The following is a 21,289-nucleotide window of genomic DNA, read 5'->3' on the forward strand; positions in this document are numbered from 1 at the left end:
AGAAATATAGAAAACTATAAACATACCTGTACCTACCAACCAGAAATAAAAGATGTTAGTTTTGTTACATATGCTTCGTATTTTTTTGAAATAAATTTAACTCTTAGTATTTATAGTAAAAGTCACATTCTATATATATGCATACATACACAAAATATTTAATTTCTTACAACAGTTTTTATCAACTTGCAAACATTTCTCATTTTACAGTACAGTAATGATCTGATGGATTCGCTGTTCCATTGTCACTTCTATCAAGTGACTCAACTAGGAATCTTTGATTATGAGGTTCTATACTCCCACTCTAGCTTGATTTTTAAAAATTAAATCTTTATTGTGTGTCTCCCCCCCGACCCCGGATAGCTCCCTCTACCCAGTATGATGATATGCCATAGTATGAGTATTTTTACTTGGGGGGCCTCTTCAAACCAGACATTCACATCATTTGTTCTGGAAAATTGTCTTACATCTTTTTTCTTAAGTACTTATTTTTTTAAATTATCATACAGTAAAATTGACTTCTTAGGGGGGTATAGTACAGTTCTATGAATTTTAACTTATTTTTTAATGCAACCACCACCACAATCAAGATACCTAATCCCATCACTTCAAAAAAAGCTCCTTTTTTTAAAAAAAATTAAACTCACTCTTCACCTCCTGTTTTATTCTCCATCCCTATAGTTTATCTTTTCTAAAATGTCAGATAAATGGAATCATATATACATTTTCATGTTGATTTCTTTCACCCAATTTGAAACATTCCCATGTTTGTTTTTTTCACTTTTCAGAAAATTTCCTTTCTTCTATGTGCGTTGAGCAGTAATACATTTTAGCTTATCATGCAGTCACAATACGATTCCTAGCTTTAAGGAAGTTAATAAAATATCTTGAAGGGTTTTTACCAGAAGTGAAAAGTGAGATATACCTTGCAGCTCCTGGTAGTCAGGTCACTGGTTTTTTTGTTTTTTTTTAATGGATCTTGGTTCTGTTCCTACAGTATAGAAACCTGTGTACCTCTAACTTGTTCTTTATACAGACTATCATCTAATCCCTTTGTTATCCCCATCTTTCTATGATATCAGGCCTTCAACTTTCTGTAGTTCTGTGAGGAGTCATACAGCTTGCTTTTCATTAGTATTTCTGTCTGTATCATCTAGATTTCATTTTATACCACTTCGCTATGTCACTTAATCACTAAGAAAAAATGGAAGTAAATACTTATATTAAATCCACTATATTTAGCTAGAAGCTCCTGTCAAAATTGTCTTGTTTTGAAGTATCATTAATTGTTCATTTCCATTTTATCTCTTTGCAGAGCTGGCAGAGTTGCCTTTGATACGGTTAGACTTCTCCTGCAATAAAATTACAACAATCCCTGTTTGTTATCGGAACCTCAAACACCTACAGATGATTGCCTTAGATAACAATCCATTACAGTCTCCTCCTGCACAGGTAAACCATTGTTTATTTGAAGTATGTTATGAACTTTTTTGGCAAAGAATGAAACTTTATGCATTTGTTATATGAATTTGTCTTTCTGTTGAAAATTAAGTTCTTTTAACATAAATGCACACACTTATGTATTCATTAGAAGCCTTGACTGAACAGTGTGGAAGATAGGTACAGTGTCCAGAAGTGTTTTTCCTTTCATTAAATTGATCTTCTAAAAAACTTGTGGGCCATAACCAGTTTTGCCCAGTGGATAGAGCATCGGCTTTTGGATTAAAAGATCCCAGGTTTGATTCCAGTCAAGGGCATGTACCTTGGTTGTGAGCACATTCCCAGTAATAGGTGTGCAGGAGGCAGCTGATTGATGTTTCTCTCTTATCTATGTTTCTAACTGTCTATCCCTCTCCCTCTCTGTAAAAAAATCAATAATATATATTTTTTAATTAAAAAAATAAAAATAAAGCTTTTTTCCAATAAAATTTGAGTTAAATTTTTTTTTTTAAATAAAATTTGAATGTGTACAATGTAAATGCTAGAGACAAATAAGAATACTTAACTTTCAGAACTAATGACTATCGGTGCATCTCTTCTTACCGGTGTTATTATACCTTCCTGTTTTCTAAAATCTTCAATTCCTTTATTTATTTAGTTTGGTCATTTGCTAAGCAATGATTTGAATGAGTCTGTTTTAAATAAAGTAATTATGGGTAATGTTACATATATATTCTAAACATCATACAATCTAAAAAATACCAACCTGTAGCTTTTTTTACTCTACAATCAACTGATGGTATAAGCCTCTGCCTAGCAACTATAAAACTTTATGAGTAAACATCAAAACTGTAGAAGTGTCTTATAATCCGAAAGAATTTGTGTATTGACTTCTGGGACAAAAGCCAACAGATAGCAACAGAAATATTCTGTATATATAGCTTAATATTTAAACATTTCCTGCTTTTCTTCCTGACAGAATGTACAATAGAGAACATAATAGTACATGATTGTTGGATTAGTAAAAGCAAATATAATTCATGTGGGAGCAATGCTTTAAATTCCTGACAATGCCTAACTAATAATAAGTTTATTTGATATTGTTTGTAATCATAAATTACTTTATATGTTACTTAGACTTATTAGTATCTAGAAAATAGAATCTATATTTATATCATTTAAATGCCTAAAGAAACAAATAATGTAATTTGTTAAAATTAGTGTTAGATTTTTAGTATTTGTACTTAATAGAAATGTCTTCTGTTTCCAGTATACATTAAGTAAAAAGCTGATTGTGATTAAAAAAAGGGACACATTTCAGATGAGTAACAATTTGATTGCATGTATGTGTTACTTTATTTAGATATGCATAAAAGGCAAAATTCACATATTTAAGTACCTGAACATACAAGCTTGTAAGATTGCTCCAGATCTGCCAGATTATGATAGGAGACCCTTGGGTTTTGGCTCCTGGTGAGTATGTTCTTTTATTATTATTATTGTCATATTCCATCTCACAAGAAATAAAATACAGTAGACCCTTAAATCTTCCTGAATGTTTGACTATAAGAAAATGACCTATTTTGACACTATTTTTCTCAGAATACTTATATTCAGTAAAATGTTGATTAGTTCGATATGGCAAATTATAGCTCTAATCAGGGTTTCTCAACCTCAACACTGTTTGTTATTTTGGGCCAGATAATTCTTTGTTGCGAGGAGCTGTCCTATACATTGGAAGATATTTAGCAGTATTCCTGGCTTCTATTTTACTCTCCCAGTAGGACAAACAAAAATGTCTCCAGACATTGCCAAATATCCCTTGGGGGGCGGGGGAGGGTAGAGGGGTCTCTAGTTGAAAACCATTTGTCTGAGTGATTTGAATATTAACCTAGCTCTGCTCTTAACTAGCTCTGTAATTTAGGCAAATCTCTCAAACTTTTTGTGCTTCATTTTTCCTATAGGGAGTGAAGAGATTGGATTTGTTGTCACTTTGGGATCTAAAAAAATCAATTAAGGAAAAGATGTACAAACAATAAAAATAGCTTTTATTTTATATATACTAATTGATTGTCTCCCTTGGAGTTAGTAATTTTTGCTAAGATAAAGTTTTCCCCTTGTGAAATAACAGAATAGGAACATTAAACTGCTACTCTACCTTTGAGATTTGAGTGTAAGACAATTAATAGGGCGTCCCGGTAGCTCTATGTGAGGGTATGCCTAAAGAACTAAGGAGGAGCATCGGCACCTATATGAATAATGAGCTTTAGCTAAGGGCTGAGTGCTAATTGTAGACTCTGTGATTCTGTCTTTTGTCTTAGCCCTTTTTTTTTTTTACTATAGCAATCATCATCAGATTACTTTAAAAACATACATAAAAAACAACAACAACCACTCAACATCTTTCTAAGAGATAAAAGAAACCTTGGATCAATGCAGAAACCTTTCTTAAATGCAAAGTCTAGATAGCATAAATATGTCTTGTCTCTCCAAAGGAGATATGATACTTTATTTGTAATGGTTTTGCAATTTGCTAGAAAATTTAAATATAAATATAAGTGTACTAGAAGCTCGGTGCATGAAATTTATGCACAGGTGAGGTCCCTAGGCCTGGCCAGCCATCAGGGTTGGGCTGATTGGGGTTTGCTAGCCAGGGGGAGGGACAGGGCATGGGAGGTTGGCCTCTGGCCCAAAGGAAGGAGCCAGCCCTCGGCCCCCCTGGGAAAGGGGCCACGTCCACCACCACCCACCTCTGGTTCCCCATCCCAGTCCAGGGCTGGAGAGGAGGCTATGGTCACTGGATCAGACACTGACGCCGGAACCCCACCACCACATGATTCCCAGCCTCCTCCTTCCCTCGCCACCGTGCTGCCACTAGGGCCTGCCGGCTAGTGGGGAGGGACAGGGCATGGGAGTTTGGCTGCCAGCCCTCCTGAGAAAGGGGCCCTGTCCACCGCCACCCACCCCCAGTTTCCCATCCAGCCTGAGGCCCGGCCCCAATTGGGTGATCAGGCGGTGGTGGGGAGGGACCAGAGGAGGTTGACCAGCCGGTGGGAAGGACCGTGGGAGGTTGGCTGGTGGGGGGAGGTTGGCTGTGGGAGTGCACTGACCACCAGGGGGCAGCTCTGAATATAAGTATTCTGAGAAAAATAGTGTCATATCATTTGTGACACTATTATATGACCACCTTGGTGGTCAGTGCGCATCATAGATACTGGTCATTCCTGTCGTTCTGGTTGTTCCAGTTGCTTAGGCTTTTGTATACTTAGATAGATAATTTACATATTTACATATACATAAAATATTTCCTTGAACTCCTCATGCAACAGTAAATGAGATATTATACCTTCATATCTTTCTCACTGGAGTACAGATTAGTGAAATTGCATTGTAATTTATTCAAAATAAACAAGCAAGGCATCTAATGAACAAAATAAACTGATGAATAAAATAGAACCAACAGCATGGAACAGACTGATGAATCTCAGAGGGGAGAAGGGTGGTGGTGGGTGGCAGGAAGAGATTAACCAAAGAATTTATATACATACTAGAGGCCTGGTGCATGGATTTGTGCACTGGTGAGATCCCTTGGTGTGGCCTGTGGGGATTGAGCTGAAACTGGCATTCCAATACCGCCTGCTGTTTCTGCCTGCTGCTCCAGCTCATCCCAGCCCCACTGCACCTGCCGCAGGCTTGCACCCAGTCAGTCCTGATCAGGAGAGGCTCACACTGCCACAGAGGTGCTCGCCAGCCATGAACACTGCCCCTTGTGCCTGTTGGTCAGCTGAGCTGCAGTCCCACTGTGGTAGTGCACTGACCACCAGAGGGCAGCTCCTGCAATGAGTGTCTGCCCCATTGTGGTCAGTGTGCATCATAGCATATGGATAATATAAAAGCCTAAGTTGGGTTACTTAGGCTTTTATATATATAGATATCCATTACCTATGGACACAGACAATAGGGTGGTAAAAACCTGGGGCAAGGCAGGAACCAGGTGGAGGGGGGGCAATGGGTAGAAAAAAGGGGGACATCTATAATACTTTCAACAATAAAGATTTTTTTAAAAGATCATTGTCGTTACATTTTAAAATGGGCAAAAGAGCCAAAACCGGTTTGGCTCAGTGGTAGAGCATTGGTCTGCGGACTGAAGGGTCCCAGGTTCGATTCCGGTCAAGGGCATGTACATTGGTTGCAGGCACATCCCCGGTAGGGGGTGTGCAAGAGGCAGCTAGTCAATGTTTCTCTCTCATTGACGTTTCTAGCTCTCTATCCCTCTCTCCTCCTCTCTGTAAAAAAATCAATAAAATATATTTTTAAAAAATAAAATAAAATGGGCAAAAGAGCCTGGATCCATGAACCAAGAGGTCCCTGGCTCAGTTCCCAGTCAGAGCACTTGCTAGGGTTGAGGGCTCGATCCTCAGTGGGGAGCATGAAAGAGGCAGCTGTTATCTCTCTCTCATTGATGTTCCTCTTTATATATCCCTCTCCCTTCCTCTCTAAAATCTTAAAAAAGTGTTTAAAAAAGAAAATAAAATGGGCAAAAGATTTAAACATTTCACAAAAGAAGATAAATAATGACCAAATAATGACCACACAAGAAGATACTCAGTATCACTAGTCATGAGAAAAATACAAATTAAAACCATAATGAGATAATACTTTACCTCCACCAGAACACCTGAAATTAGACTGACAATACAAATGTTTGCAGCTTGAACTCAAATACGTGGTTAGTGAGACTGCAAAATGATATAGTTCCTTTTGAAAACAGATTAGCAGGGTGTTGTTTTTTAAGTTAAACCTACACTTATATTATCCATTCATTCACTCCAGGATATTAAAAACATCAATATTTTCACTGTCATGATGCTGAATTTTAAAAAAGTACATATAATTTCATTTTTATGAGTGCCACAATAAGAAAAACTAATTGTATTATTTTTCTACTACTGCATAGCAACCAACCAAAATTTCAGAGGCTTAAACAAGACATATTAGTTATACAGTTCTGTAGGTCAGAAGTCTAAATATTGTCTCCTCGGGAAACTGGCAAAGCTGCCTTTTCTTCTGTAGGCTCTCAGTAGGGTGCATGTTCTTGCCTTTTTGAATGTTTAGGGGCTGTCTGAATTTCTGCTCTTGGCCCCCCTTTCTCCATCTTCAAGTCAGTGTTACACCACTATGACCTCCTCTTCTGTCTTCCTCTTCAACTTTTAAGGACCCTTGTGATTCCAGTGAAAACCCTTTCAGATAATTCAAAATAATCCTCCTATTTTAAGGTCAACCAATTAGCAATCATATTTCTATCTGTAACTGTAATTCTCCTTTGCCATGTAAAGTACAGGTTCTAAGGATAAAATCTTGGGCATCTTTGCAGACCATTAATATGAGGTGAAAAAAATCAAAATGTTGATTACACACAGTGGTGTGGTGAGAAAAATTGACTGGGAAGGGATGGATGTGTGGCACTTTTCTGGCAAAATAGAAATATCCTATAACATGATAGAGGTATATGTTATTTTTTAAATTTCCTTATTGATTAAGATATTACATATTTGTCCTCATCCCCTATTCCCATATCAAACCCCTCCCCACACATGTCCCCATTCCCTTGTTGTCTATGACCACCGGTTAGGCTTACATGCACACACACAAGTCCTTTGGTTAATCTCTCTCCAAAGTATGTTATTATAAAGATGTATTTATTTGTCAAAAGTACACAGCAAAGGTGAATGTATTTCAATGTATGTAAGAGTACTATTAAAAGTAAAAGCAAATGACAGGGGCATTGGGAATGGATGGAGGAATAGATGAAACAAGGGTGGCAGGATGTTATTTTTGAAGCTGGTAACAAGTACCTGGGAGCTCATTATTCTGTTTACTCTGTTTTAATTTGGAATTTTTCATATTAAAAAATTAAAAGAATATTCATTTAGTTCTAAATAGTTAAGTCCCTAAAAGCCATGAAAATGTTTATTTGTAAAATTGAATCTAATTTATTTCAAATGTTAATTTTAAAATATCAAACTTTGCAGTAATAACGAGTGTCTCTTTTTGGCAGCCATGAAGAACTATACTCAGGTCGCCCTTATGGAGCCCTTGATTCAGGTTTCAATAGTGTTGACAGTGGTGATAAGAGATGGTCAGGGAACGAAGTAAGTGTTTATTCTGTTCTGCAGGCTATAACTCCTGATTAAGAGAAAATCAAATGATGAAAATGAAAAGTTTCTTAGTTGGGTTCAATTTCTTATTACATAAAATATACAGAAAAGCCAAAGGAAGGGTATAAATTCCATATAGTCATACCATTCCAAAAATTGTTTCTTCATTATCTTTTTACCATGTTGTGTTTTACATGTGTTTTTTTTTTATATATATATTTTATTGATTTTACACAGAGAGGAATTGAGAGGGATAGAGAGTTAGAAACGTTGATGAGAGAGAAACATCGACCAGCTACCTCTTGCACACCCCCCACTGGGGATGTGCTTGCAACCAAGGTACAGGCCCTTGACCGGATTCGAACCCGGGACCTTTCAGTCCGCAAGCCGACGCTCTATCCACTGAGCCAAACCGGTTTCGGCATGTTTTACATGTTTGTTACCTGGCCAACTGTCCTGCCTCTGAGGCAGTCAGACATCCCTCAAAGGCTCCCAGACTGCGAGAGGGTGCAGGCCGGGCTAAGGGACCTCTCTCACTCCACAAGTGCATGAATTTCGTGCACCGGGCCTCTAGTAGATATAAATACTTTAACTTCATGTACATATGTATACAGGATGGAGCAAATGAAGGTTTACAGTTGTGAGTACACCAAACACAGAATTTATACTTCTACTATAGGCCCGGGGCATGGATTTGTGCACCAGTGGCATCCCTTGGTTTGGCCTGAGCCCTCTCACAATCTAGGACCCATTGGGGGATATTGGACTGCTGATTTCGGCCTAATTTCTACAGGCCAAGGGAGCCTACCGGTGCATGAACCTGTGCACCAGGCCTCTAGTATGCATATAATCTCGCCCTCCCCGTTTCCTTCTGAGATTCATCAATCTGTTTCATGTTTCCATGTCTATGCGTTGAGCATCTGCCCCCTGGTGGTCAGTGCGCATCATGGCTACCAGTCAAACAATTGAAGGATCTCTTAGACTTTTATATATAGAGATTTTTTATTAATTATTGAGTTATTTTCTATATGATCAACTATAAACCTACTCCCCTCCCCCACCCTATAGTTATAGTCATACATACCCTTCTATATCACCTAAGGATATATTTTTTATAGACCTGAGAGATAGAGAGAGAAACATTGATCTGAGAGAGAACCCAGGGATGGAACCCTCAACCTCAATATATGCCCTGACAAGGAATCTAACTGGCAATCTTTTGGTATATGGGGTGATGCTCCAACCAGCTGAGCCATCCAGCCAGGGCCATTTTAACCATTCCAAAGTGTGCATTTTAGTGGCATCAAGTACATTCACATTGTTGAGAAACTTTCGTCACTATGCATATCCAGAAATTTTTTCATAAATATAAATTTTCATGAGCTTATATTATATCCAATACTTTTAAATATTTGGTAATCTAAAATGTGGAATGATATTTTTTAATATTTCTGCTATTTTTTAAGCCTACAGATGAATTTTCAGATCTACCTCTTCGAGTAGCAGAAATTACTAAAGAACAAAGACTACGGAGAGAAAATCAGTACCAAGAAAATCGAGGCAGTGTAGTAGTAGCAAATGGAGGTAAATATAATTCCTGATGACATTTGAAGTCTTTGGAATTATTCTAAAAAATGTTCTTTTTTACACCTACTCCTTTGGTTTGTGTATCTGTAATTTCTTCAGCTCTTCTCTTAAAAGACTCTCTTATATGATTGGGGGGGAAATGTTTTCTGTTGGGATTAAATTTCAATTTTTCTGAATTTCCAGGCTTTCAGTTAAAATACGGAGATTCTCTCTTTATTTTGGGAGGAAACTTTATTAATGACAGTTTATCTGGATTAGATTTTTGTTAATCTTAATTTAATCAGAATTTTCTTTGAAGTACTAGTCTCCTTTCAAAGATTCTTTTTGTGGTTATTACTTTACCTCTTTTAGGAATTCACTGTTATTCTTCATGACCTTTTCCTTCATCTGGAATTGTGCTCTTCAAAGGCATCTGAATCTGAGTCATCCTTATTCTGATATTTTAATATTTGTGATTTTAAATTGTATAATTGTTTTTATAGTTCATTAACAGACAGAACTCTTTTTGCTTGTATTTCTGTGGCAGACTTGATTTTTGTATTCTACTCAATATTGCTTTAATTTGAATTTTTAAATTTTGATGGTTAGCCATAAGGGAAAAATGACTTTGATTTTCCAGAAGTCCATTGTATTATCTGAGAAGAGGTTTAATCTCTGATTCATTATTTTAATTAAGTGATTTGCTGTCTTTTTTTCCTACCATTTTATATTCTTTTTTTTACTCCTGTTATTTAGCATTTCATTCATATTTTGGTAGTTTTCTTTTTAATCTTGCTTGTATATGTAATAGTCTTTCTCATTGATTCATTTCAGCCTTATCTTTGCTGTCCAATATAGTAGGCACTAGTCACATGTGGTTATTGAGTATTTGAAATGTGACTTTTCTGAATGGAGATGTACTATAAGTGTAAAACAGATTTTTGAAGATTTTGCATGAGAAAAGGAATGTTAAATAATGTTTTATATTAATTACATATGGTAATAATATTTTAGATCTATTGGACAAAATAAAATATATTATTAAAATTAGTCAACTTTTGACTTTTAGAAATGTAGCAATTAGTTAATTTAAAATTATATATATGGTTTACTTTTGGGGCTTACATTCTATTTCTCTTGGAAATTGTTGGTCAAAATAGTATGAAAAGTGATATTGCATTCTTGGGAAGTAGTCATAAAATGAATTACTTAGTCATACAAGTTGTAGCACATTGGGAAAAAATGTACTTATGTACCTGTTTCTAATGTGGGTGTAGAACTTTCATCCTTTTATCTATTAATATAAACTAGTAACTCAAAATTTATTTTCAGTTATAGATATATTTAGAAGTAATTGAGTCAGAAAACTAAATTGAGAAGTACACTTCTTCAAATTTACTATTCCCAGAAATTGCAACTTTTAGCCAACTTATAGAATATCATACAATAATACCAGGGATTTAATATATCTCTAGAGAAACAATCTTCATAGCAAGTATTTTCTTTTCTAGCGTGCCATTTTAACTGGATTTTTAAATGGCTACTTTCTAAGCTTAAAAATAATGGGGTACTCCGAAACTTATCAGAAGAAACCAGTAGCCTGGTGCACGAAATTTGTACATGGGGGTGGGGGTGAGGTGTTCCCTCAGCCCAGGTTGTACCCTATCCAATAAGGGAACCCTCTCTCAATCTTGAACTGCTGGCTCCTAACCTCTCATCTGCCTGCCTGCCTGCCTGATCACCCCAAATTGCCCTCTCCTGCTGGCCTGATATCACCCCCAATGGCCCTGCCCTGCCAGCCTGATCACCCCTAACTGCCTCTGCCTTGGCCCCCACTACCATGGCTTTGTTTGGAAGGAAGTCAGGAAGATGGCTGGTTGACATGGACTAATTAGCATATTAGTATAGATAGATTATATAGGATATGATTTCCTAAATAGGGTGGGGGCAGCGTTTTTCAGAGGAGATCCTCTTGGTAGACAAAAATACATAATCGCTATATCTGGACTGATAGCTAGCCATATGCATTATACTGCCAAACCAGTCATTAAAAAATTGAACCACTTTCTTATACCTTACACCAAACAGCTGTTGCCCTTAAAACTTCTCCTCAGACCCCACCTTAGGTTCTGCCTTCACAGTTCACCCAGATTTGATTCTGATAGGTCAGTTTCTATGTCAGTCAGCATCAAAAGCTCCACCTCCTAGGCAGCCATTGGCTCCTCACAGTTCTCCCAGATTTGGTTCTGATTGGTTGGTTTCTACGCTAGTCAGTGTCTCCAGGCCTAATCAGAGATGCAGGGCTGATCAGTCTTTGAGACTGCTGGCAAGGCCCCAGAGAAAGAGGCGTGGCTGCTAGTAAGACCTGGGAAGAAAGAGAGGCAAGGGCTGATCAAAGCTGCCACAGAGGCTGTAGATCAGACCCTGCTTCCCTCTCCAGGCCCGATCCGCAGCCGCCTCGGCAGTCAGTGCTGGGTCGCCACGCAGGCACTGACTGCAGGACTGACTTGTGTTGTTCAGTCATCCGTTTGGTCGTTTTGGACATTATGGACCCTGGCTCTTTATATATAGATATAATGATGTGATTTATACTTTATTTTTATATTTCGCCTCACTCCAAAACATTTATAGAATAAAAAATTCCACAAATGATTTTCTTTTATCCACAAACTGCTATAAAATATCTACAATGTTGACCTCTAGAAAATCATTTTTAAATCGAAAATCTTTGTTCTGGTTTTGGACACCAGTTACAGGAAGGGAAACAGTAGTCAGTATCTATTTCTTTATCTCCAAGTTCACTTTCCTCCAGTCCTTTCTCTTTTCTTTTAAGTTGATTGTGTTAAGTTTTCTGCCTCCCACCTCTTCAAAGAGAGGTATGATTACACCCCAAATCTAAAACTTGGGGAAAGAACCTAAAATAAAATGTACCGTCTGATGTTTAAAAATTATTCTTTCTGCCCTATCTGGTTTGGCTCAGTAGATAGAGCACCAGCCTATGGACTGAAAGGTCCCAGATTTGATTCCGGTTAAGGGCATGTACCTTGGTTGCAGGTGCATCCCCAGTAGTGGGTGTGCAGGAGGCAGCTGGTCAATGTTTCTCATCGATGTTTCTTTTTTTTCTTTTTAAAATATATTTTATTGATTTTTTACAGAGAGGAAGAGAGAGAGATAGAGAGCTAGAAACGTCAATGAGAGAGAAACATCTACCAGCTGCCTCTTGCACACTCCCCTACTGGGGATGTGCCCACAACCAACGTACATGCCCCTGATTGGAATCGAACCTGGGACCTTTCAGTCCACAGACCAACGCTCTACCACTGAGCCAAACCGTACATGCCCCTGACCGGAATCGAACCTGGGACCTTTCAGTCCGCAGACCAACGCTCTACCACTGAGCCAAACGATGTTTCTAACTCTCTATCCCTCTCCCTTCCTCTCTGTAAAAAAAAAAAAAAAAAAAAAAAAGCAATAAAATATTTTTTAAAATAATAATTAAAAAATAAGCCGAGATCGGTTTGGCTCAATGGATAGAGTGTCGGCTTGGGGACTGAAGGGACCCGGGTTCGATTCCGGTCAAGGGCATGTGCCTTGGTTGCGGGCATGTCCCCAGTAGGGGGTGTGCAAGAGGCAGCTGATCGATGACGCTCATCGATGTTTCTAACTATCTCTCTCCCTTCCTCTCTGTACAAAATCAATAAAATATATATTTTTAAAAAATAATAATAATTAAAAAATAAAAATTAAACCAGTAAAGAGCTATCCAAGGAAAAAATAAATATTAGAGGTCTGTATTCTAATACTTATCAATTACTATATGCTTTAATGAATTAGGACTAAGATTTTTCTGGAGACTATTTTTGTAAGTGCCCATGGACTAATAATAAAGGTTTACATAATTTAAACTTCTCATTTCTTCCACTTTCAGAATAGAAAATGTTAGGGAAAAGGAAAAAATGCAAGGTAATGTCTTGGATTAACTATCTAATTTGAATTTTTTTTTTCTGATGTGTGTGTGATGTGGACAGTAGAACATGATCTGGATCAAATTGACTACATTGACAGCTGTACTGCAGAGGAAGAAGAGGATGAGGCGAGACAACGCAAGGGCCTGGACGCAGACAGCCTCAGTTCACAGTTTATGGCATATATTGAACAACGGCGAATCTCTCATGAGGTAGTACACATATTTAAGCCGAACTATGTTGCTACTCTCTAGTAAAAATAACTTATGGTAGTATAAATTTCTGTCTATCAGTGATTTGTTGGTTTAGGCCTTATTATTTGTTTTATTATGTTCAGTTCCAGTTTCATTACTGAATTTTTCAGATTCGTTTTTAAAAATCAGACAATAGTCTCAAATAGGGTTTAAGTTTATTTTCTAAATAAAAAGACAGATTTCAGAATTTTTAAAAAAGAATTTAAAACCTCCTAAGAGTATTCTATGCCTTTGAAGTAAAGGCAAAGGAATGTGATGCTTTTAATTGTTGTTCTTACCGCTTTTTTATTGTTACATATTTTGATCAGTAACTAAGAATTGAACCAAACTGATGACTTTCAGAGCGAAACTTAACCATAGAATTTGTATAACCGTAGAATTTGAGCTTAATGATATTGGAGCTTTTAATATCAGTCAACACAGAATATAAATTGTTTGCCAATAAAATTCTTGGATGTCCCTTATACTGGAGCATTGAGTTGCCTTATAAAACAAACGAGCGTTCAGTCCAGGCAAGGACTGTGCCAATTCCCAAAAGGTCTCAAATAGAAATAGCATTCTTCAATAAATCTTGTCATGCCGAAACCGGTTTGGCTCAGTGGATAGAGTGTCGGTCTGCGGACTGAAAGGTCCCAGGTTCGATTCCGGTCAAGGGCATGTACATTGGTTGCGGGCACATCCCCAGTAGGGGGTGTGCAAGAGGCGGCTGGTCGATGTTTCTCTCTCATCGACGTTTCTAGCTCTCTATCTCTCTCCCTTCCTCTCTGTAAAAAATCAATAAAATATATTTAAAAAAATAAAAATAAAAAATAAATCTTGTCAGCATAATAAAATGGCTCCACTTTAGTTTGTGTGCTGTTAATGTCTGGTGTTGGTCCCAGGTTCTGAGCAGGGGGTATTGAGAAACACTTGGGCCTTTTTGGAGGAGGATGAAATAGAGAATAATCATTTCAAGTGGGACATGTTAGGGAGTGCTATTATCATTCTTTTAAAAAATCCTTGCCGAAACCGGTTTGGTTCAGTGGATAGAGCGTCGGACTGCAGACAAAAGGTCCAGGTTCGATTCTGGTCAAGGGCATACATTGGTTGCAGGCACATCTCCAGTAGAGAGTGTGTAGGAGGCAGCTGGTCGATGTGTCTCTTTCACTGATGTTTCTGGCTTTCTGTCCTTTTCCCTTCCTCTCTGTAAAAAATTAATAATATATATATTTAAAAAAAGAGCATAGGTATTTAAAAAAAATCCTTTGGTTTTCTTACCTGAAGGCTTTTGAACACAGTATTTTTGTTGTTATTCAGAAGGCACTCTTGTATTTAAAGTTGAATAAAGCTATATAAATCAGACTCCTGCAGCCCAGAGATATCAGTGTGTTTGAGGTGATTAATGGAACTACTTGTGATTCAGGCTATAAACATTCCTACTAGAGCAACTACTTTATAATAAAGTTAGAACAACAGTATACACTATAATCTTTTTAAAAAAAAATACATTATTTATTTATTTTAGAGTGAGAGGAAGGAAGAGGAAGAGAGATAGAAACATTGATTAGAGAGAAACATTGACTGGCTGCCTTCTGCACTCCTCCATCTGGGGATATACCCTGACTGGGAATCAAACCTGCAACCTCCCAGTACATGGTTTGACGCTCAACCACAGCCACACAAGCTGGGCAACAATGCACACTACAATCTTAGGGAATCCTTTTTATTTTCTTAAGCTCGCTTTGATTATTTTATGGTTAATTGGACTATATAAATGAGGTATCTCTACTGAAAGTGATAATGCCTATTACTCTGCTGGTGAAAAATTATAGTACCACTTCTTCAGTCCATTATATTGGCCAGTTTGTAATAATATATTTTTAATTCTTGCTTCCTATTATGTATGGCAGTCTGTATGTCTGTCATAAGGTTCTTTATGACTTGTGTTTCATAAAGCTTTCTTAAATTTGGCATCTATATAAAATATAATATAAAAATATGATGAAGCAACCCTGGCTTGTGTGGCTTCATTGAGTGTTGTCTCATACACCAAAACATTGCAGGTTTGGGATCTGGGCACATATCTAGTTTTCAGGTTCGATCCATGGTCAGGGTGCAACCTAATGATGTTTCTCTCTCTCTCTTTCTCTTTTTCTTTCAAAGTAATTTAAAAGAAAAACATTTTTAATGTGATGAAGCAGTATTATTTTAGATGGTTTAATAACCAGTGAAGCCCAAGCCAATTTGGCTCAGTGGGTAGAGCGCCAGCCTGCGGACTGAAGGGTCCTGGGTTTGATTCTGGACAAGGGCACATACCTGGGTTGTGGGCTCAATCCCCAATATGGGGTGTACAGAAGGCATCCAATCAATGATTCTCTGTCATCGTTGATGTTTCTCTCTCTCTCTCCCTCTCCCTTACTCTCTGAAATCAATAAAAATATATTTAAAAGAATAACCAGTGACGCTTTTTTATGTTCTTGAATACTATCTGAAAATGGATTAAGATACTAATCTATTTGAGATTTTAAACACTCTGCTATTACTTGATTTCATTATAAATCTCTCACATATCTAGAAGTATGATAAAATAGGGTATGACTTATAGAATATGACTTTTTAAAATTAAACCAATGTTATATACATTTTGTTGTGAAAATTTCATCTGCCTCTTGCAATAATTTTAAATACTAATTGTAGTGTAAAACAGTGATGAGTCACTGATGTTAACATACTGGAAGAGATTTTTGTTTATTTTTAAAGAATCCATATTTAGTGAAATTAGAATAATGATTCTCTCGTCAGGATTCTAAATTTATATTTCATTTTATGATTCTCGTGCCCAGACTTTAAGGGAGTCAGCTTTAGTTAGCCCTTTGGAATAACTCACCAAAGATATTCTAGTCATCAGTGATGTACCTATTTCCTGGAGCTAGACTAGTTTTACATTTAACTTTTAGATACACTTTTTAGATAAGTTTTTTTCCCCCCTCAACAATATACATTTTTATGATTATTTTTGGTGTTGAAATAAGATTGTATTGTTTCTATAGATTTTCATTTGACAAAATACGTTGCTGTGATAACCTGCAAGTTTCTCCCTTTGTAATTTTTTTTTTTTAGTATGTGGCCCATATTACTTAAGTCAGTTTAATTTTCCTTAGTAATGTTTTTTGAAATGATCTTTACCCTTTAGTTTATAAATAAATTAAATTGCCAGTATTTCTCTTTTAATTAATATTTTGCCAAAAAAGTAATTACTTTTTTCTTTATCTTGATATCCCACCAACATCCCCAGGACTATATAGATGACAAACCTGAGTTACAATTAGTGATGATGAAAAATTAAAGAAATGTCATCTGCCAAATAAATTTTTTATTACTAGAAATATTCAAAAGAAGCTAAGTAAAAGTTAAGGCAGATTAGGTAGGGATTTCTGTGGATGGAAGTTTGTACTGGATGACCTCTAAGATCTTTTCCAATGCTAACATCTTATCATTGATTTATACTGCATGTCCACTATAATTTATATAATACAGTGAGAAGGAAATCTACTTTTTTGAAAATAAAATAAACATTTTTGGATTATGAGTAGTTTTGTGTTTACCAAAGCAGTAAGATAGCCTATAATCCTTTAAACATAAATATTCACATTTGAAATTTTTGTTATAATATTTTTAGTTTCTAAAATAATATATATATTACTATTATTATTATTTTAATAAATATTGTTCATATTATTACAAATGTTCCTCTTTCCTCCCCCCCTCCATTGCTCCCCTCCACCAGGTTCCCACCCCACCCTCTGCCCTTTCCCCAACCCCAATTGTCCTCATCCATAGGTGCATAGTTTTTTTTGTTTTCTTTTGTTTTGTTTTTAATATATTTTATTGATTTTGTACAGAGAGGAAGGGAGAGAGAGATAGAGAGCTAGAAACATCGATGAGAGAGTCATCGGTCAGCCGCCTCTTGCACACCCCCTACTGGGGATATGCCCGCAACCAAGGTACATGCCCTTGACCGGAATCGAACCCGGGACCTTTCAGTCCCCAAGCCGACGCTCTATCCATGGAGCCAAACCGGTCTCAGCCATATGTGCATAGTTTATGTTCAGTCTCTTCCCACATCCCCCTCTCCCCTTTTCCCCAAGAATCATCAGTTCACTCCCCTTCCATACCTCTGATTCTATTATATTCAACAGTTAATATTGTTCATCGGCTGTTTTTTTTTTTTTAATATCCTTGGTTTTTAGATTCACTTGTTGATAGTTACGTATTTGTTGTTCATAATTTTTATCTTTATTTACTCTCTCTTCCAAAAAGAACCCCCTTCAGCAATTCATATAATTCTGGTTTGGTGGTGATGAACTCCTTTAGCTTTTTTTTTTTTTTATTAGTGAAGCTCTTTATCTGGCATTTGATTCTGAATCATAGCTTTGATGGGTAGATTATTTTTGGCTGTAGGTTCTTGCTAGTCATCACCTTGACTATTTCTTGCCATTCCCGTCTGGCCTGCATGGTTTCTGTTGAGAAATCAGCTGACAGTCATATAGGTGCTCCTTTATAGGTAACTACCTGCTTTGCTCTTGCTGCTTTTAATATTCTCTCTTTGTCTTTTGCTCTTGGGATTTTAAGTATGATTTGTCTTGGTGTGGTCTTCTTTGGATTCCTTTTGTTTGGAGTTCTGTGTGTGGGCTTCCTGGATTTGTAAGTCTAATTCTTTCACCAGGTGGGGGAAGTTTTCTGTCACTATTTCTTTCAGTATGTTTTCGGTATCTTGCTCTCTCTCATCTTCTGGGACCCCCATAATTCTGATGTTGGTTCGCTTGAAGTTGTCCCAGAGGTTTCTTACATTTTCTTCAATTTTCTGGATTCTCTTGCCTTCTTGCTTCTGCAGAGGAGTATCTTCTGGCTCTTTATGTTCCAAATCTTTGACTTGATTCTTGCGATCTTCCATTCTGTTTTTAGGACTCTGTAAAATATTTTTTATTTCAGACAATGTATTCTCCCATCCAAGTACTAAGTACTAACCAGGCCCGACCCTGCTTAGCTTCTGAGATCAGACGAGATTGGGCGCGTTCAGGGTGGTATGACCGTAGACTCAGACAATGTATTCTTTATTTCTTGTTGATCCCTTATTTTTCTTGTTGATTCCTTATTAATTCTAGTTGATTCCTTTTCATTTCCTCATAGGTCTTATCGACCTTTTCTAGGAAATTCTTGAAAAACCTTATAAGTGTAGATTTGAACTCTATATCCAGTCGCTTTTTGTCCTCCATTTCTTTCGTTTGCGATCTATTTCATTGTCTCGGCATTTTCACAGCTTCCCTGATGGGGGTGGAGTTTCAGGGTGGAGCCTACAGCCTTGGCTTCTGTCAGCCCTGCCCTATGCGGCTCCTGAGTCTCAGTAATCCCCAGGGTCCTTCAGTACTCGTTGCAAGCACTTCTGAGAGAAAGATGCCCTCGATTTTCGCCTGCTACCAAAGAGTCTAGGCTCTCCCCCAATGAGCCCGGAACTGGGGTTCAGTTCAGTTGGAAGTGGAGTTGGAGGTGGTGTTCAGAGCAGTCCGGAGCTTTTGTCTCCTTCCCGCCAGGGCAATCCCAAGGCACAGCCAACCGTCCCTTCTCTGCGCGCAATGTGCGCGCCTCCGGGACCTCCTTTCGCTGTTCCCCCAGGTTCCGCCTTACAGCCCAGCTCCCTCTGTGTGATCCTGGGTCCCCAGGGTATGGCCTAGAACTGGGGTTCAGAGCATTGAGAATTGGGGCCCAGCACAATCTGGAGCCTTTGTCTCCTTCCCGCCAGGGCAATCTAGCAGCAGAGTCAACAGTCCGTCCTCTGCGTGCAATGTGCGCATCTCCGGGGGCTCTGCCTTTCGCTGCTCCCCTGGGATTCCGCCTCATAGCCCTGGCTCCCCCTGTTTGAGCCTGGGTTCCTGGGGTCTGGCCTTGAACTGGGTTCAGCCCTGTCGGGTCTGGGGTTCAGCACAGTCGGAACTTTTATCTCCTTCCCGCTAGGGAACGCCAGCCAGGCACTCAGCCACCCCTCCTCTCTGGCTCAGTCCTCTCTGCGCACGCAATGTGTCTCAATACCTTAGGCTTTTACAGCTCCTCCGCTCTTCCTTCTGGTTTTCTCCTTGCTTCTTGTTGTAGAATTTCCAGTCAGTCGACTTTCCTGTAGTTCTGGGTATGTCCATTTTATATTTTAGTTGTATTTTATTGAAATTGTTGTGTGCGGCTTCGGCTAGATGTTCACCTGTGCAGCCATCTTGGATTCTCCTGCCAGTCCTGTTTCTTCAATATATATATATATATATATTCCTAACTGTCAAGTTGAATGTGAACTGTGTAATCACGGTATTCTGGATATATATTTAAATTGATTGATTTCTACTTTTTTGATGTAGAGTTCACCAATAAAGCCAGTACCCACGAGGGAGTTTCAAAAAACAGAAGACATACGAAGATATTTATATCAAAACAGGTTTGAAAACCAATTCTATTCATTTTTTTCTGTCCTAACAGTCAATAAAAAGCATGAAATGATTTTAGTTTTATATAGATCTGTGTATAAAGAAGACATTTAGATACCGTGTGTTTTAGACACTCAGTATTTAGAACTGCATGATAATGTTCCTTTGTGCTCATGTAATAGCAAAACAAGTAAAATTGATTTATTGTTTCTAAATTCAGATCACCTAAAGCATTACCTAAACAATTATTTGATTTGAAGATACCATGTTTCCCCGAAATAAGACATCCTCCGAAAATAAGACCTACTTATAGGTTTCCTTCTGAGTGAAATATAAGGCATCTCTCTGAAAATAAGGCCCCCCTATGCTAAACATGAGAGATTTGGTCCACTGATTCTCAAAGAAATGGGAGTCGCAAGAAATTCACCAGGAAATTCAGGAATTGGATTGTTATGATGATGTTCCAGAAGATGATGACATGATTGTCATTGAATAAATGAGTAAATTCTTGATACTGTAGGATTCACAGTTTGTCTGGTTTGTGTTGACAACTACTGTACTACCGTACCATATACAGGTAATACATTTCCTTTATTTTCATTTAACAATAAATGTGTACCGTATTCTTCTTCATGGAAAAATAAGACATCCCTTGAAAATAAGACTTAGCGCATCTTTGGGAGCAAAAATTAATATAAGACACTGTCTTATTTTCGGGGAAACGGTAGTTAATAAGATGAGATTTTTGTGGTGACAATCTGGATTTATCCATAAAGAGAGCTAAATGAAATTCTTAGCCTTTGTTTTTTTTTTTTCTTCTTCTCTTCGTTTTTATGAACTCCTAAAGCAGTAGACTTGGCATACCTATTCTTTTTTTTTTTTCTTTTTTTTAATATATATTTTTTATTGATTTTTTTTACAGAGAAGAAAGGAGAGGAATAGAGAGTTAGAAACATTGATAAGAGAGAAACATCAATCAGTTGCTTCCTGCACAACCCCTACTGGAGATGTACCCACAACCAAGATACATGCTCTTGACTGGAATCGAACCTGGGACCCTTGAGTCTGCAGGCCAACTCTCTATCTATTGAGCCAAACCGGTTAGGGCGGCATACCTAATCTTAAAACAATAGTATATTTAGTATGTCATACATAGTTCTTTACTTATGCTTGACAGGATATTATAGTTTAGGGCACTAAGATAGAGAGGGATAAAGAAAATGGGGAGACTAATTAAAGAAATGTATAACTTGGTCTTTTATAGTTTCATCAGTCAGTTCATAGTGATTTAGTTAAATTTTGTATCTTTTAAATTTATCTCAAAATGACTTTTTAATTGCCATGTCTACTTCTACTGAGAGTGTAGTGTTCTAAGATTACAATTTAGGGATTTCCTATTACATTTTCCCATTTTGAATGGACCTAGACTCTATCTCCTGACCATGTTAGTTCCTATATTC

The 21,289-nt window shown here is 37.5% G+C and overlaps 1 protein-coding gene across 21 annotated transcripts in view; it reads left to right on the forward strand.

The window, feature by feature from the left end:
• The window catches only part of LRCH3 (leucine rich repeats and calponin homology domain containing 3), a 118,069-nt gene that overhangs the window by 56,744 nt on the left and 40,036 nt on the right, over positions 1 to 21,289 (forward strand). For 16 of the 21 annotated variants that reach the window (XM_084871589.1, XM_084871573.1, XM_084871590.1 and 13 more), the window contains exons 5-10: positions 1,316 to 1,452; positions 2,804 to 2,913; positions 7,499 to 7,592; positions 9,065 to 9,182; positions 13,193 to 13,341; positions 19,764 to 19,840. In XM_084871589.1, the coding sequence (XP_084727715.1) occupies positions 1,316 to 1,452; positions 2,804 to 2,913; positions 7,499 to 7,592; positions 9,065 to 9,182; positions 13,193 to 13,341; positions 19,764 to 19,840 (685 nt within the window). The remainder of the gene's footprint in view (positions 1 to 1,315; positions 1,453 to 2,803; positions 2,914 to 7,498; positions 7,593 to 9,064; positions 9,183 to 13,192; positions 13,342 to 19,763; positions 19,841 to 21,289) is intronic. The other 5 variants (XM_084871591.1, XM_084871575.1, XM_084871581.1 and 2 more) reach the window with 1 other exon arrangement.

Source organism: Pipistrellus hanaki, assembly GCF_964339955.1.
Source record: "Pipistrellus hanaki genome assembly, chromosome: 2".
Classification (NCBI taxonomy): Eukaryota; Metazoa; Chordata; class Mammalia; order Chiroptera; family Vespertilionidae; genus Pipistrellus; species Pipistrellus hanaki.